This window comes from Cetorhinus maximus, unplaced genomic scaffold, assembly GCF_964194155.1.
Source record: "Cetorhinus maximus unplaced genomic scaffold, sCetMax3.hap1.1 HAP1_SCAFFOLD_770, whole genome shotgun sequence".
NCBI classification, from domain to species: Eukaryota; Metazoa; Chordata; class Chondrichthyes; order Lamniformes; family Cetorhinidae; genus Cetorhinus; species Cetorhinus maximus.
Genome location: NW_027596712.1, coordinates 135,900 through 152,034, shown reverse-complemented (window position 1 = coordinate 152,034; position 16,135 = coordinate 135,900). Strand labels below are relative to the sequence as shown.

Here is a 16,135-nt window from a genome sequence, read left to right as displayed (position 1 = left end):
TTACCCTGGTGTCATGACCAATATTTATCCCTCAGTCAAAATCACAAAAGCAGATTATCTGGGTGTTATCACATTGCTGTTTGTGGAATCTTGCTGTGCGCAAATTTGCTGCTGTGTTTTCTACAATAAAACAGTGACTACACTTCAATGATTGTAAATTTCTATGGGACGCCATGAGGTTGTGGAAGGCGCTATAGAAATGCACGTTCTTTATGTAAGACTACTGCTTGACTAGTCTGTGAGACTATTCTCTCTCCCAACTTTGGCAGCAGATCCCAGATGTTAGTTTGGGGTGGGGGGTGAAACTTGGCAGGGTTAATTGCAAAGAGTGTACCTTCATCATGTCTGAATGCAGAGCCTAAGTTGCAGTCAAGTGATGTGCGCGGTTTTGTTTTTACCCTTTCTAGTGGCTTACTAGGTCACTTCAGAGGGCAAGAAAAGAGTCAACGATGTTGGTATGGGATTGGAGTCTCAGCCAACCAGACTGGTTAAAGAGGATAGGTTACATTTCCAAAAAGACATTGACATGCAATTGGGTTTTTACAAAAATGTGACAGCTCCATGTCATCTTGCTTTTTATTTCCAGACAATTAGAATTGATTTTTTAAAGAAAACAAACTGCCATTGTAGGATTTGAACTGAAGTTCTTAGGGTTATTGGTCCAGTAACATAACCACTATGCAAGTGGTTCTCAAATTTTTTTGTTGAAGGACCCCTTTTCAAATGGATTAGTAATCATGGGCCTCTCTATTTAAATGATAATACTATAAACTCCTTGTACGTTTAAATTCATCACTATCCCGTTAAAGGGACTTGCAGGTAATTTTCTGGGAGCTGTCTGAGAAAATGAGCATTGATGTGGTTGCCGATGTGAAAACGTTATCTTCAGCTCAAAGTTAACCCAACAGGTTCAGCGACATACCTGTTAAACACTTCACCACATGACATTGCCCTGCTCTCTCTTTCTATTCATTCATAGGATGTGGGTATACATGGCAATGCCAGCATTTATTGTCCAAGCTAGAGTGGGATTAGTGTTGGGATCGCTGGCGTCATTTCAGGTGTAACCCTCCTCCTCACTGCGCAAGAGCTCAGTGTTTCAGGGTTTTTCTCCTCCCCACTCTGCTGTTTACTGACCTGTCTGTGCTGGAATATCGTAGGCATATTGCATAGTGTGCAGCACTTCCGTCATCAGGACACCTCAAGTGACTGGGGCTTTAGTCCGGATCCAGTCATAGACCCAGCTGCCGTACTCGGTGAACAAAGCTGGGCTCGATTGCCATTACAAGGCTGTAGTGATGGCTCCATCATCCATCCCCATTGTCTCTGGGGCCCCTCGCCTTTTCTCCCTGGATTCTCAGTCAGTTTCTGGTAAGTCGGTTATGTGTCTGTTTCTAGAGCTGCTTCAGCCTGGCTATCGCCAGCTAATTTGCTGCCCAGTTTTGTCTGGAAGTTTCTGCTGTTTTTCTGCATTGCAACCTCCTCTTCGTCTTCCACTGGAATAGTAGGGCAGATCTGCCTCCCTCTGGTCACTCATCTTCACCTTGTGGAGTCTGTAAGTTGATCTTCCTTTTGGCATTGTCTGCTTTGTTTTTAGGTATACCTAATCTCAGCCTTAATTTTTACATACCAATGATTTTCTAAAACTCTGTGTGCTAATACAAAAACAAAATACTGTGGATGCTGGAAGTACTCAGCGGGTCAGGCAACATCTGTGGAGAGAGAAACAGGATTAACCTTTCAGGCCGATGACCTTTCATGAGCTCTACCTCTGTCTTTCTTTCTCCTGCCCCCCCATGTGCTTTCTGTCTGCCTGTTCGGTTTCTCTCTATATCTTCTCTAGCACAATGATGTGCACCATTGGTTACTCCTAGCCTGTCTTAGGACCAGCCTCAGAACATATCATTTCTATGGACTCGTCTGCCCGAGCGTCTTCATTTTAGCTCCAAGTGAAAGTGGCATTTTCAGCTTATTAAAAGGAGCCTTTCTAAATTTCTCTGTTTCTGTTAGTGCTTGTGGTTTTCCACAGTTTTCTCATGTGGTCATGTACTTCATTTTTGAGAGATTTCTTGCAGCTTAACATGTTTGAAGGTCAAGTCAGCTGTTTGCATATTGAATGTATAGTTCTGTGTTAGAGTGTTCCCGGTGCTTGCTGTGGCTTATAGGGTAAATGCTATGCGTTATGTAGCAAGTCATGCATATGCACCAGTAAGGCCATAAGTTCCATCTGTGGTGTGTGCTGAGGGAACTGATCTCAGAACAGGTAATGCCCTTGAGCCTATGATGCATGCGATGAAGCAAAGGAATGGTACTCCAGGACACCCTCCCTAAGGAAGAGCCATTTGCAATTCCTGGCAGCTGAACAGGGTAATACTCTCTGCAATGCCCAGAGAACCCGATTGTAACTATGGAAGGAAGGTGGTGACGGACTTGAGAAAAGGTGTCGAGGCAATGCTAGCCAGCAGTTTCCTATCCAAGCATCGGTTTCAAATAGCAACAGCACAAGGTGTGTTCTCCAAATCTGCTTTTGTGCTGGGTGCCCTGCCAAAGGCTTTTTTTTTTAACAACCTTACTGCCCTTTGACTTCTAACAAGCTGCAGCATGGCAAACATAGGGCAGAACCCATTGAAACACAACAATCTTAAAGGAGCTTCACAGTAAATCCTTCCAACACATTCTCCATGCTCAGTTATTGACTGAAAGGATGGTCACATGTTTCTCATGGCACATGCCCTCAAATTTGCAGCTCAAGACGGCTCTGTTTTCAGGACAAGGTACCACCTAATACAAGGAGGAGGGCCAGAAGTGATGGCCCTTGACTCTCTTTGAGGAAGCCACCTTGGATATCCTAATCTCTTGGAGAGCGTGCAGCAACCAGTGCTGTTTAAAAGTATTTCTTGGAGTCAGCATTATAACATGTTGCTGATCTAATATCAAGTAGCAGCACACCAGTACTACCGGTATTATTTGGCTGGTGGAGACTGGGAGAGGGGAAAGAATTGGCCAACTTCTGATTGTTGTCCAATAACCCCTGCTGAACAATGCACACACAGGGAACTTGGGTGGGGGCAGATTGAGGTTCAAATCTCTTGATACCTCCCTTCATGGTTGAATGTCCTGCCAATGCTCACTGTCTCGGTTCACACAAGAAATGACCAGTTGGGTGTGGTGCAGGAGGGTAGGCAATGCCTGAAAGATCATACCCAGAAAGCCTGTGCCCCTTCAGGAGTGCTGGAGAGAGAAAAACAGCAAGAATTTATCCAGTGGGTGAATGTCTAACCCTCTCTGGATCAGCAGGTTCAAATCAGGCCCACTGCCTTGCTGGACAGTCTGTTCCATTCCTTCACCTCCCTCTGTGTAAAGGAGTTAAATCTAAACTCTCCTTTCACCCTACATATTTTAAGTTTCAGGCTGTCGCTCTTGTACAATCTGTGACTGTGTTAAATATATTGATGTTTATCTTGGTCATGTTCTCTATGATCCTCCTGAGCCTCTCCTCTCCCGTGTGAACATTCCCAGTTTCTGCAGCCTCTCCCTTTAACCCAGGGCCTTGCACCAGGTCTCAGTTTCGTTGTCCTCCACTGCTCCCTCTCCTTGCTGTCTTTCTCATGATACTGAGCCCAGAGCTATAGTCAGTCAGTACTCCAGGTGAGGCTGGACAAGTGCTCAGTACAAAATCAATTACTCCCTGAGGTTCCTGCTCAGCTCCCCGGTTATAAAGTCCAAAGTCTAATTCGTGCTCTCTACTGTTACCACACTCTGCTGATGGCATCATGTCTTTATCCATCAGTATCCCAGATCCCCCTCCCATGTCGTGCCTTGTAGAGTAAACTTTCATCCCCACTGTTTGTTATCCATCAGAGGAAACTGAGCTGCTTGACACAAATTACAAAGCACGATAATCATCTATGAACCAAAATGACCAGTCAAGATGTAAGGTTTTCATCGAAAATATCAAAGTTTTTAGGGCACATTGCTTGTCCAATCTGAAAGATCTACTAGCTGAATTGTGTCACAGTTCAGTAACGATGATCATCCTCTTTCATGCAGACTGATATTAGCTGTCCAGGATTCAAAGAATACCATGAGAGGTTGCAGACCTTCCTCATCTGGTTCATTGAAACAGCAAGCTTCATCGATGTGGATGATGACAAATGGCAGTTCTTCCTGGTGTAAGTATATATCTGATGCATTGCAGGGAGGTTTTTAGCAGAGCTTGTATTACTTACTGCCTATGCTTAAAGCTATGATTGTGTGATGTGGTCAGTTATGGCCAACATTTCTTGCTGAATAAAGGCATCTACCTGTTAGTGAAGGAAAAACTGATGCGCAATATAGTCATAACATCAAAACTTCACCAACAGTAACCTGTAGTACGTTTCCACAAGGAACACCTCAGGGGCTGCAGCAGTTCAAGAAGGCAGCTCACCACCAGCTTCTCTAGGGCAATTAGGGATGGGCAATAAATGCTGGTCTAGCCAGCGACGCCCACATCCCTTAAATGTATTTTAAAAATGTAGAGGATTACCGTGTATTGAGAGTAGTTGGAGATTGAGTAGGAGCTTATGCGCATTATCTCCAGTGGAAGACTTGAAAAAAATTCAAGAAGCAGTTGTAATTCTGTCAATTTCTGTTTTCTGCAGATTTGAGAAGTACCTTGAAGATGGCTCACCACGCTATGCAACAGTGGGTTATATGACTGTATATAATTTCTATGCATACCCTGACAAAATGAGACCCCGAATAGGGTAGGTAACCACAAAATCCCTTACAGAAATGTTCTAATCCAAGATAAATGCTGATCAAACTGCAAATTATAATGAGAAATCACAAAATGGTTATAGCACAGTCCATTTGGCACATCATGTCTACACCAGCTCTCAGAATGAGCAATGCACCTAGGGCCATTCTCCCACCTTCTCCCCATAACCCTGCACGTTCTTCCTTTTCAGATAATCCAATTCGCTCTTGAATGCCTCGATTGAACCTGCCTCCACCACACTCTCAAGCAGTATATATTCCAGACATTAACCACTCGCTGTGTGAAAAAAAAATCCCAAAACAATAACCATAAAACCACCTGATCAGATGGCAATGTGACAATACTATTTACAGAGGATTAGTTTTCCTTCGCAACTGCTACATGTATTTACATTGCATCTTTTAATGTAGAAAAATGGGATGCTGCACATAGCCATGTTAGACAAGAATTGATGTTGAGTCAAAGGAGGAGATGTTGGGATGGGTGACCGAAAACTTGGTGGAAGAGGTAGGTTTTGAAGAGTGAGAGGTGGAGAAGCAGAATGGTCAGTGAGAGAATTGTGGAATGTGGGGTTTAGATGGCTGAAGATACGGCTGCAAGAAAGTGGGATGAGGGGAGAGGAGATGGATGCAAAGAGTAGTAGAGAGTTTGGGATGGGAGGAAGGTGTTATAAGGCTGAAGGAGGTTACAGAGGGAGGAAGGAGCGAAGCCATGAAGAATCACAGTGCAGAAGAGGCCTTTCGGCCCATCGAGTCTGCACTGAGATTTAAACACAAGGATAAGAACTTCAAATTGGAGGTGTTGGTGCCAATGTAAGTCGGCAAGGACTGGGGTGCTGAGTGAGCGGGACAGATACAGCAGCAGAGTTTTGGATGGGCTAAAGTTTACGGCTTGGAGAATGAGAAGCTGATCAGGCGAGTATTGGAAGAGTCTGGCCTGAAGGTGACCAACATACATTTCAGTTTCAGCAGCAGATGGCCCAAGACATGAGATGGAGGCAGGCAGTGATATAGAGATGGAAGTATGTTGGGCGTTGTAGTGGAGAGGGTATGGGACTGTTAGTTCAGTCATGCTGAAAGGACAGCTAAAGAGGAGACATTTGGGAGTTTTGGTATAGCTTGTGAATGAAATTGCAGGGTATTCTGAGGCAGGCACAGAGGAAGTAGCTTGGGAAGGGTAGGAGAAATGGGTGGAGACGGCCATGTTTGTTGTTGAGGTGTTAGGAGTAAAGGTGTCACATTAGATGACTATGTAAAGGAGAGAGCTGATTTGGTGATAATGGACCAGATCACTGCTGGGGCAGATGGAAATTACAGTGAGTCAGGGAAGCCTCAGGCAAAGGGCCAAGTTTCTGTCAAGACCATGATGTTGACATAGTCATCCATAGTAAGTTGTGGCTTTGTTCTGGAGGGAAATGTGGAGGGATGGGGAATGGTGTTGGTTGTGGGGGAGGGATAAATATTGATCGGTCTGTGGGAGGGTGTTATGGGATGGGGTAAACAATGAAGGAGGTTGGCAGTTAGCCCTCAGTAGGCACTCTGGGAAGGTCAGCACGAGAAGAGGATGGAGCAGTTGGAGTTTCTGTTTGTAAAGAAGCAGCGATGGGTCCCTTGTTGGGCCCTTCCCAGAATGGTAGGAGAAAGCTGTGGACTTATCCAAGAGACAATGGCAGGAAAGCAAAGGAGTAGGGATTGGTGAGACTAAGGACCCCAGAAGAAGAAATGAAAACTGGACTGACCAAGTGGCAGGAAGGGGAGGAGTCGAGGAGGTACAAGTAAAAGGCTCGGGCCGAGAGTAGCAGTCAAAAAGTTGTTCTGTTTTCCTCTCAGTTGAACAGTGATTTCTATTTATTGGTTGATTCTTATTTTATCTTAAAGCCAAATGCTGGTGCTGCCTCCATTCCAGGGGGAAGGACATGGTGCGCAGCTGTTGGAGACAGTCCAGAGGTTTTATACAGCAAACCCTTCCATACTGGATATCACTGGTTAGTGTCTCCATTGAAACCTGTTCAGCAGCCATTTTCAGGCAAGCAAAATGAATAGTACAATGTGGCCGAGGAAATCTGAATTTGGAGTAGTTGAAATGTAATGAGCGCCAGCAGGACTCCTTGCCCAAAAGTAACCAGGAGAGTTTCTATACCCTCTTCCCCTGCATGAGGAACATAGCTGTTGGAATTTCTAGCCTAAATCGTAAGGCCATGGAGGCTTGGGCTGGAGAAGTGTGATTTAAGTCCGTTTTCTGTAAACCACCCACTGTTAGTGATAACCTGTTGTGGGCAGAGCGCTTTGGGCAAAAATGAGTTGCTGCAGTTTATGTCAAGTCTTGGTGAGTTGCTGCAGTATATGATAGACACTGCGGCCACTGTACGTCGGTGGTGGAGGGAGTGAATGTTGAAGGTGGTGAATGGAGTGCTGATCAAGCAGGGCTGCTTTGTCCTGGATGGTGTCGAGCTCCTTGAGTGTTGTTGGAGCTGCGCTCATCCAGGCAAGTGGGGAGTATTCCATCACACTCCTGACTTGTGCCTTGTAGATGGTGGAGTCAGGAGGTGAGTTACTCACCGCAGGATTCCTAGCCTCTGACCTGCTCTTGTAGCCACCGTATTTATCTGGCTAGTCCCATTCAGTTTCTGGTCAATGGTAACCCCAGGATGTTGATGGTGGGGGATTCAGCAGTGGTAATGTCATTGAATGTCAAGGGAAGATGGTTAGATTCTCTCTTGCTGGAGATGGGCATTGCCTGGCACTTGTGTGGCGCGAATGTTACTTATCATTTATCAGCTGAAGCCTGAATGTTGTCCAGGTCTTGCTGCATGTGGGCACTGATGGCTTCATTAATTATGAAGGAAGCTGTAACTACAATCATGATTACTAATATAGCAACAAGCATAAGGAGAGGTTCAGCATTTTTCTAAAAAAACAAGCGCTACATAATCCTGAGCAGTGATGGAGTTGGTTGGGTGGAATGACCTTTCCACGTTCCTGTAGTCTTAACTTAAGCTTGCAGTAATTTCTGTTCCAAATCCTGCATTTTTTAAGGGTGTTTGTTTTGGAATTTCAGCTGAAGAACCATCCGAGGATTTTGTGAAATTACGCGATTTTGTTCTTGCCAAGCTCTGTCAGGAGCTCCATGCCTTTGCACCTGAAAAACTCAAGAAAGGATTCAGTGCAGAAATGATAGAAGAGGCCAGAAGAACCTGGAAAATAAATAAGGTAATTGTAGTTTAGAATATTTACACACTAACCTGGGCTTCAGGCTGCATCAGACTTATTGAATCATACATCCTCATTGTCTTTGTGGGCTCTGACACGGTCACTTATACATTGTCAGGGATGCTGTCTTTCAGATGAAACATTAAACTGAGACCTGTTTGCCTCTCAGGTGGCTATAAAAGATCTCATGGTACTATTGCAAAGAAGAGCAGGGCAGTCTTCCCGATGTCCTGGTCAAGATTTCAATCAATGTCACAGAAATCGATTATCTGGTCATTATTACACTGCTGTTTGTGGAGCTTGCTATTTGGCTGCTGCTTTTCCTGCATTACAACAGTGACTGCACTTCACTGTACTTCATTGGCCATAAAATGTTTTAGGATGTCTGGTAGATGTGAAAGGCACTATAATAAATGCAAGTCTGTCTGTCTTTTAGTAGAAGTGGACTCCAGTCCCAGAAACACCCATTTCAACCCTAACTTTCTCCTTTCCTACTCATCATCCAACTTTCTAGACTGCTACACTTCCTTTTGTACCATATGCCTGATGTTTGGTAATAAGCCTCCTGGGAGACATGTCATTGAAGGTATTCTGAAAATCCATGTGACATTGTCTTGTCGATATGCTCGAGACATCATTAGAAACAGGGCAGACTTGAAGGGCGAGCAGGTCTTTTCCTCGTCATTTTTGTGTTTAACTATAACAAAAACATAGAGACACAAGGAGTGCCGCCTGAGCATAATCAGTCAATTCTTCCAAAAATACTATTACTTCTGTTAAATATGGCATGACTTTAGGTTGACATGATTTTAACATGTGGTGGGTGGCAGCCTTGGTTATCCCATGCATTGCTTTATTGTAAATTAATGAAAGTTGCTATTCCAACTTCAGCTGTTTAATATGACAGACTGGGTAAATCAGATAGCAGAATGTGCACTGCCAGAGAGTCAAAGTGGGTTCAGGAAAGGCAGAGGCACTTGCAACTCGATCTTCACCCTTCGACAAAAAAAGAGAAGTGCTGTGAACAGCAGAAGGGACTGTCCTGTGCCTTTGTTGACCTGACAAAATCCTTTGACACAGTAAACAGAGAGGCCTTGTGGAAAGCCTTAGCCAAACTTGGATGATGACGACCAGAGTCACTGACTGTGGTGAATACACTGACTCCTTTAACGGAACAAGTGGTGTGAAGCAGGGCTGCGTCATAGACCCTGTGCTTTTCCATATACTGTTTGCCGCCATGTTTTCTGGAACATTTGATGGAAATGTTGATGGAATCTACATCCAATTCCGAACAGATGGCAGCCTCTCCAACCTGAGACAACTGAAATCCTCAACTAAAGTATTAGAGACGATGATGCAGGAATTGCTGTTTGCTGGTGACTCTGTCCTTGTGTCACACTGTGAGCATGGCCGTCAACTAATGAATCACGGAGTGTCTCTCAGTGGCTGACTATGGGCTAACTATCAGCCTAAGGGAAACAGAGATACTCTACCAACCATCACCAGATCCTGACTATACCCCAACTGCTAAAACTACCAATGACACAACCCTGAAGGCTGTAGATAACTGAAAGGTTGAATGGGTTGGGCCTGTATTCATTGGAGTTTAGAAGAATGAGAGGTGATCTTATTGAAACATATAAGATTTTGAGGGGACTTGACAGGGTGGATACCGGGAGGATGTTTCCACTTGTGGGAGAGACTAAAACTAGGAGACACCATTTAAGAATAATAGGTCTACCGTTTAAGACAGAGGTGAGGAGAATTTTTTTTCTGAGGGCCATTAGTCTGTGGAATTCTCTTCCCCAGAATACCTACCCTCTGTTCTGCCTGTGAGACATAGACTACATACTCCAGATATATCAAGCAGTTGGACAGGTTCCACATGAGATGTTTTGGAAACAACATGGGCATCAAATGGGAGGACAAAGTGTCACATACTGAGATACTTCTAAGAGCAGAAATGTCTGGAATTGAAGTACTCATCATCAGAGCCCAGCTCAGATGGAGTAGACATGTAGTGCGTATGACTGATGATAAAATTCCTCAGGCGGTCATGTATTCATAACTTAAACTTGAACTGCAAGGCAGGCCGAGATTAAGGTTCAAGGACTCCTTGAAGGTAAGCCTCAGGAAATGTGTCATATCCACTACGGACTGGGAGAAAAATGTACAATAAAGAGCTATTTGGGGAACGATCTCAAGTAGTGGTGTTGTTTCCTTCGAACAGTAAAGAATACAGGCAGCTAAGGACAAAAGGCAAGCTAGAAAGACTGGGCAGTCCCTACAAAAGCAGGCAATTCATCCTTGCTCACACGGTGGAAAGCTGTGCAGGTCTGTCATTGGGCTCTACAGCCACGTTAGAATGTACAACAGATGGCTGCACAGGCAAGAATTGGCCATATTAGATAACGGAGGGAACCAAAGCTGGATGGGCAATAAATATTGGCCTTGCCTAAGGATTCATTTTTGATAAGCACCGATTCCAGAATTGAGTTTCAGTTCAAGTGACACATTGCCAAATGTAGTGTACATACAGTCAGACTTCATAGAATTGTAGAATGGTTGCAACACAGAAGGAGGCCATTTGGTCCATCATGTCTGTTCTGACTCTGATAGAGCAACTCAGTGAGTCCCACTTCCCTGCCCTCTCCCCAGAGTCGTGCAACTTTTTCTCTTCAAGTGCTTTTTCAATTTCCTTTCGAAGGTCATGATTGAATCTGCCTCCACCACACACTCAGGCAGTAAATTTGAGATCCTAACCACTCACTGAAGAAAATAGTTTTGTCTTATGTCACCATTGGTTCTTTTGCCAATCGCCTTAAATCAGTGTTCTCTGGTTCTTGATCCTTCCACCAATGGGAACAGTTTTTCCTGATCTACTCTGTCCAGAACCCTCATGATTTTGAACATCTCTATCAAATCTCTTCTTAACCTTCTCTTCTCCAAGGAGAGCAGCCCCAACTTCTCCAATCTATCCACATAACTGAAGTTCCCCATCCCTGGAACCATTCCACACCATATCCAAAACCTTCACATCCTTCCAAAAGTGTGGTGCCCAGCATTGGACACAATTCTCCAGTTGAGGCTGAACCAGTGTTTCATGAAGGCTCACCATAACTCCCTTGCTTTTGTACCTTGTCCCTTTTTATAAAGCCCAGGATGCCGTATGCTTGGTTAACTTCTCAACCTACCCTGCCCCCTTCAATGATTTGTTCACATATACTCCCCCCTGGTCCCTCTGCCCCTGCATCCCTTTTAGAATTGCACATTTTATTTTATATTGTCTCTCACTCTTCCCACAAAAATATAACACTTCAGACTTCTCTGCATGAAATTTAATTTGCTGCGTGTCTTTCTATTCCACCAGCCTGTCACGTTCTCTTGAAGTCTATCACTTTCTTCCTCACAGCTCTCAAACTTGCAAGTTTTGTGTTGGCTGCAGATTTTGAAATTGCCAGCCAAGTTTAGGTCATTAATATATATCAAGCAAGTCAGTGGTCCTAACACTGACCCCTGAGACACCCTACTGTATACCTTCCTCCAGTTGATAAAACAACTGTTCCCCACTACTTTGTTTCCTGTCAGTCAGGCAACTTTGTATCCGTGCTGCCACTATCCCTTTTTATTCCATGAGCTTCAACTTTGCTGGCAAGCCTGTCTTATGGCACTTTATCAAATGCCTTTTGGAAGCCCATGCGCACCACATCAACCACATTACCCTCATCTATCCTCTCTGTTACCTCATCAAAAAACTCAAGCAAGTTAGTTAAACATGGTTTGACTTTAACAAATCGGTGCTGACTTTCCTTAATTAAGCCACATTTATCCAAATGAAATTTAAGTTGCATTTTTCCTAAATTGGATGCCATCTTTAAATCTAAACAAGAAGTCAGGACATTCCCAATATAGTGTGGAACAGTGAGGTTTTCTCATGATCTGATTTGACGGTGGACACATTGCTGTTGGGAACAACTTTAGTTGCTAAAGATATGGGGAGGGGGCTTGTATGTGTGGTTGTTTATTAGCTGCATCAATCTGTTCTGTCCTTTGAAGCCAGTCATGGTGGGAATTCTTTATTTGGTTCAAATATGCCTTGAAGGCAATATATTCATAATTGAAGTGTGTTAGAATACACAAGGCAGACATTCAGTAAAAGTGGGCACTGGTCAGAATTATGATCTTCCGCACATTGAGTTATAATTACTCAAATTTGGAATCCCTTAAATATTTAAATGAGATTCGCGACCCATTTCAGTGTCTTTAAAGGGGCAAAATGGTGTCAGTTTGAGGGAAGCACCTTTTTAACCCTTAAATTTTTGAATGAAATTTTAAAAATTGTAAATTTACATTATCACCTTTCACTGCAGTTTCAGCGCACTTCACTCTAAACTGAGGGTAGCATCACAGAAGGACAATACACAGTACTCTGATAATGTTATAAGTGCATGGGTGTGCCCATGTCTTTTGCAGGACGCTGTTGCTATGGTGCACTCTGCTTGTGTCATACCTTGACACCTAGCACATTCTGGGCACTAAACATCTGCTGCCTGTGTGTTCGTGGGCTCCTACAAATGCACTTTTAGTTCCGCAGCATTTTAAGAAAGAACTTGCATTTCTATGGCACCTTTCACAACCTCTGGTTGTTCCAAAGCACTTTGCAGCCAGTAAAATATTTTTTCAAGTGTAGTCATTGTTGTTAAGTAGGAAACACTGTAGCCAATTTGTCCACAGCTCCCACAAACAGCAATGTGACAATGACCAGATCATCTGTTTTTGTGATGTTGGTTGAGTGATAAATACTGGCCAAGACACAGGGGAGAACTCCCCTGTTCTAATCTGAATAGCGCAGTGGGAGATTATACATCCACTTGAGAGGTCAGACAGAACTCGGTTTAACATCTCATCTGAAATAAGATACCTTTGACAGTGCAGCACTTAGTGCGCGCTGGAGTATCAGTCTGGATTATGTGCTTCGGTTTCTAGAGTGGGACTCCTGGCTCAGAAGTCAGAGCGCTACCCATTGAGCCAAGGCAGTCCCTTCAAGCTTCTTCAGGAACCTGCACAGAGATGTCTATGGACTGGTTCAGAACCTACATCTGTGCAGGGCCACATGAGTGAGCTGCAGACCCCTGTGGAGATTATGAGCACTTCAGGGTCCTGTGCAGCAGAGCATCCCATGCCTCCATGGTGGAGCTTCTAACTTTTAAGCACAGCTTCCATCACTAATGTATTGCTTGGGATGTGAGAGACCTTGGATTCCAATCCACGGAAGTCAGTCTCGTCTGAAGTAAAAACAGAAAATCGTGGAAATATTCAGCAGGTCTGGCAGCATCTGTGGAGAGGGAAACAGAGTTAACGTTTCAGGTTGCTAGCCCTTTGTCAGATGAAAGGCCATCGACCTGGAGCGTTAACTCTGTTTCTCTCTCCACAGATGCTGCCAGACCTGCTGAGTTTTTACAGCACTTTCTGTTTCCGTTTCAGATTTCCAGCATCTTCAGTATTTTTGGTTTTGTTGTAGTCGTGCCTGTGTTCAGGCAAGTCGCAGCACTGATTCAGTATTCTCACTAATCTCCCACACACAACTCTGGGCATGCTGAGGGGTGCCCAGTAGTAGGGGAAAGGGAGGGGCTAGCACAGAAGTTGGGGAATGTGACTCCAAGAGATTGTGCATCCAAGACAGTTGGCTGTGCTGCTCAAATTACTCCAGATTTCAGATTGTATGTAAGCTCAACAAACTGCCCTCCAGTTCTGTTTTGTTAAAATGCAGCCATTTTTATACCTCATTGGCATTGAGATTGTAGCTTTACTTTTCAGCATCACTCAAGACGAGTGTATGAGATTCTACGGCTGCGAGTGACCAACATGAGTGATTCCGTGCAGAGCAGCGAGTACCGGTTGGATGTGAAACGCAGGCTTGCCATTCCTTTTAAGGTATTTGGAACAATGACAAACAGAAGTGGAACAGTGATGGGGGAACGGGGTGGGGGGGCGCGCGGTGGTGAGGATGGAAATGGAGTTGGGGAGGTAGCATGGAGAGGGCTGGGCACAAGGATGAATCATACCTTCTTAAAATTCACAGGCCAGGGATCAGCTATTACATCCCTGAGGGCATTTGAGTGTAATTGCTGGGTATCAGTGACAAGCTGGCATCTCTTATGACATTCGCTCCATCCCATCATTACTTGACTCTGAATGCTTTATTCAACAACCCTTGTCACAAAAAATCCTGGAAATTACAGAGACAGCCAAAAGCTGCCCGGACAATTCATCAGCTTATTTTATGTCCCCACACCTGAGTAGTCCATAGAAAATTGGAGCTAGTCTGTGAAGTGGTCACACTTGATTTTCTCATAAATGTTATTACACAGCTGATAAATGCTGCTTATCCAAGACAGGGTCAGGGTGGCAGCTTCTCTTCCTAAAAGAACATTAGTTGGGTTTTTAACCACAGTCCATTTCATTTCATGGTCATTTTCTGCCTGCTGGCAGCCCATAAATCACCTGCTTTTACTGAAAGGTTGGTTTTAAATTTACCGTGTCTCTTACCAGGTGGATAATTCAGTACCATATCCACTGCATTACCATTACCCATTTAATGCTCCTTTCTCAAGATGAAATTGGTATGTTCCTTGATTTCAATTAGCAGCCTCTCACTATTGTGACGATGTGTATGGTTGTAACCCCCATCTGCCTTATCCAATTGTCTACCCTGGCACTGTTGCTTCAGCGCAGCATTTGCCTGCAGTTTTCCCTTGCTACGCTGAAGTCCCACCTCCTCCCAAAGTGCGCCAACACTCTGGTACCATAAGCCCCATGAGTCCTACATTTCTTTCATGTGATGTGGGCGTCACTGGCAAGGCTAGTATCTATTGCCCATCCCTAATTGCCCTTGAACTGAGTGGGTTGCCCCACCATTTCAGAGGGCAGTTGAGAGTCAGCCATATTCCTGTGGACATGGAGTCACATGTCGGCCAGACCAGGTAAGGATGGCAAATTTCCTCCCCTAGCGAACCAGATGGGTTTTTACAACAATGATTGTTTCATGGTCACTATTACTGAGACTAGCTTTCAATTCCAGATTTTATTAATTGAATTTTTTTTAGTAACTGTAAGTGGACCAAAGGGAAGGAAAGAAATTAAATTGCTGTATCCTTTCTGGCTCCTGAGTGTGGAGAACCTGTTCTGAAGCAGTTCCATTACATACCTTGTTTAATTTTGCCAGAAAAATAAGAAAGAAGCAACACGTCTTTCCCGTTTGATGCCAGAAGATTGGCTTGCACAACAAGCAGAGATGAGTGTGAGCCAAGAACAGGAATACTTGGAGGAGACCTACCAGAGCACTGTGGAGCAGTACCGACGCATCCTGGAGCGCTTAGCACGTGTCTGAATTCATTTACAAATCTTCCTCTTGCCTCGGCGCAGGAGTCTAGATTAGTTGACCGTGGATTGTAATATTGCTGCATTGTAGTCTGTGGTCAAAAAAACTTCTTAATCACAATAAGTGAACGCATTTCCATTGAAATTGGAGCACTTCAATCAATGTGAAGCCTTTCTCTGCTATTGTGCACAGTTTGCTTAACATCAGACACCAATACAAACACGAACATCTTTTTAAAATGTGTATATAGAAGCACTGTACTATATTTTTTAAAGACATTTGCTCGATTTTACTTATGGAATCTCCAGCCATAATTAATGACAATTAATGATGTAGGTGGGAGGATGAGGCCAATAGACTCTCTGAAGATGCTCACTTTAGCAGAGAAAGGCACTGTTCTGTCCACTGGCTATGCTTCCTTTTGGCATTGGATAAAAGCAAAACAGAAACCCTTCAGCTTTATCTGATTGCTGAACTCTCAAGCTTCCAAAATAAATACATCAGTTGGTCTTTGTTTTGTATCACTATTTACCTCTGGGAAAGATAAATATACCAAATGCTTTCTCTTCTCGTGAACATCTGTAAACACCGTGGTATCCTTACCGGGCATTGCTGGTACAGTCTTCAATTCTATCATAGAATTCTATCACCAACAGTGTGCAAAATAAAAAAATATATAATTTCAACCTGGATTCCTGGGGGAAAGCGTTTTGTGTCCCTGTACTGTATGGTGGTGTAACAATGCTGTATGAATTGAACTTGGGTAGTTTCAAACCAGCAGCT

At 43.9% G+C, this 16,135-nt stretch overlaps 1 protein-coding gene across 1 annotated transcript in view; it reads left to right on the top strand.

The window, feature by feature from the left end:
• The window catches only part of hat1 (histone acetyltransferase 1), a 34,295-nt gene extending 18,429 nt beyond the window's left edge, over window positions 1–15,866 (top strand). Inside the window, exons 6-11 of the mRNA XM_078535947.1 lie at window positions 4,051–4,172; window positions 4,644–4,748; window positions 6,640–6,746; window positions 7,820–7,971; window positions 13,789–13,905; window positions 15,197–15,866. Of these exons, the coding sequence (XP_078392073.1) occupies window positions 4,051–4,172; window positions 4,644–4,748; window positions 6,640–6,746; window positions 7,820–7,971; window positions 13,789–13,905; window positions 15,197–15,361 (768 nt within the window). The 3' untranslated portion in view covers window positions 15,362–15,866. The remainder of the gene's footprint in view (window positions 1–4,050; window positions 4,173–4,643; window positions 4,749–6,639; window positions 6,747–7,819; window positions 7,972–13,788; window positions 13,906–15,196) is intronic.
• The last annotated feature ends 269 nt before the right edge of the window (window positions 15,867–16,135 follow it).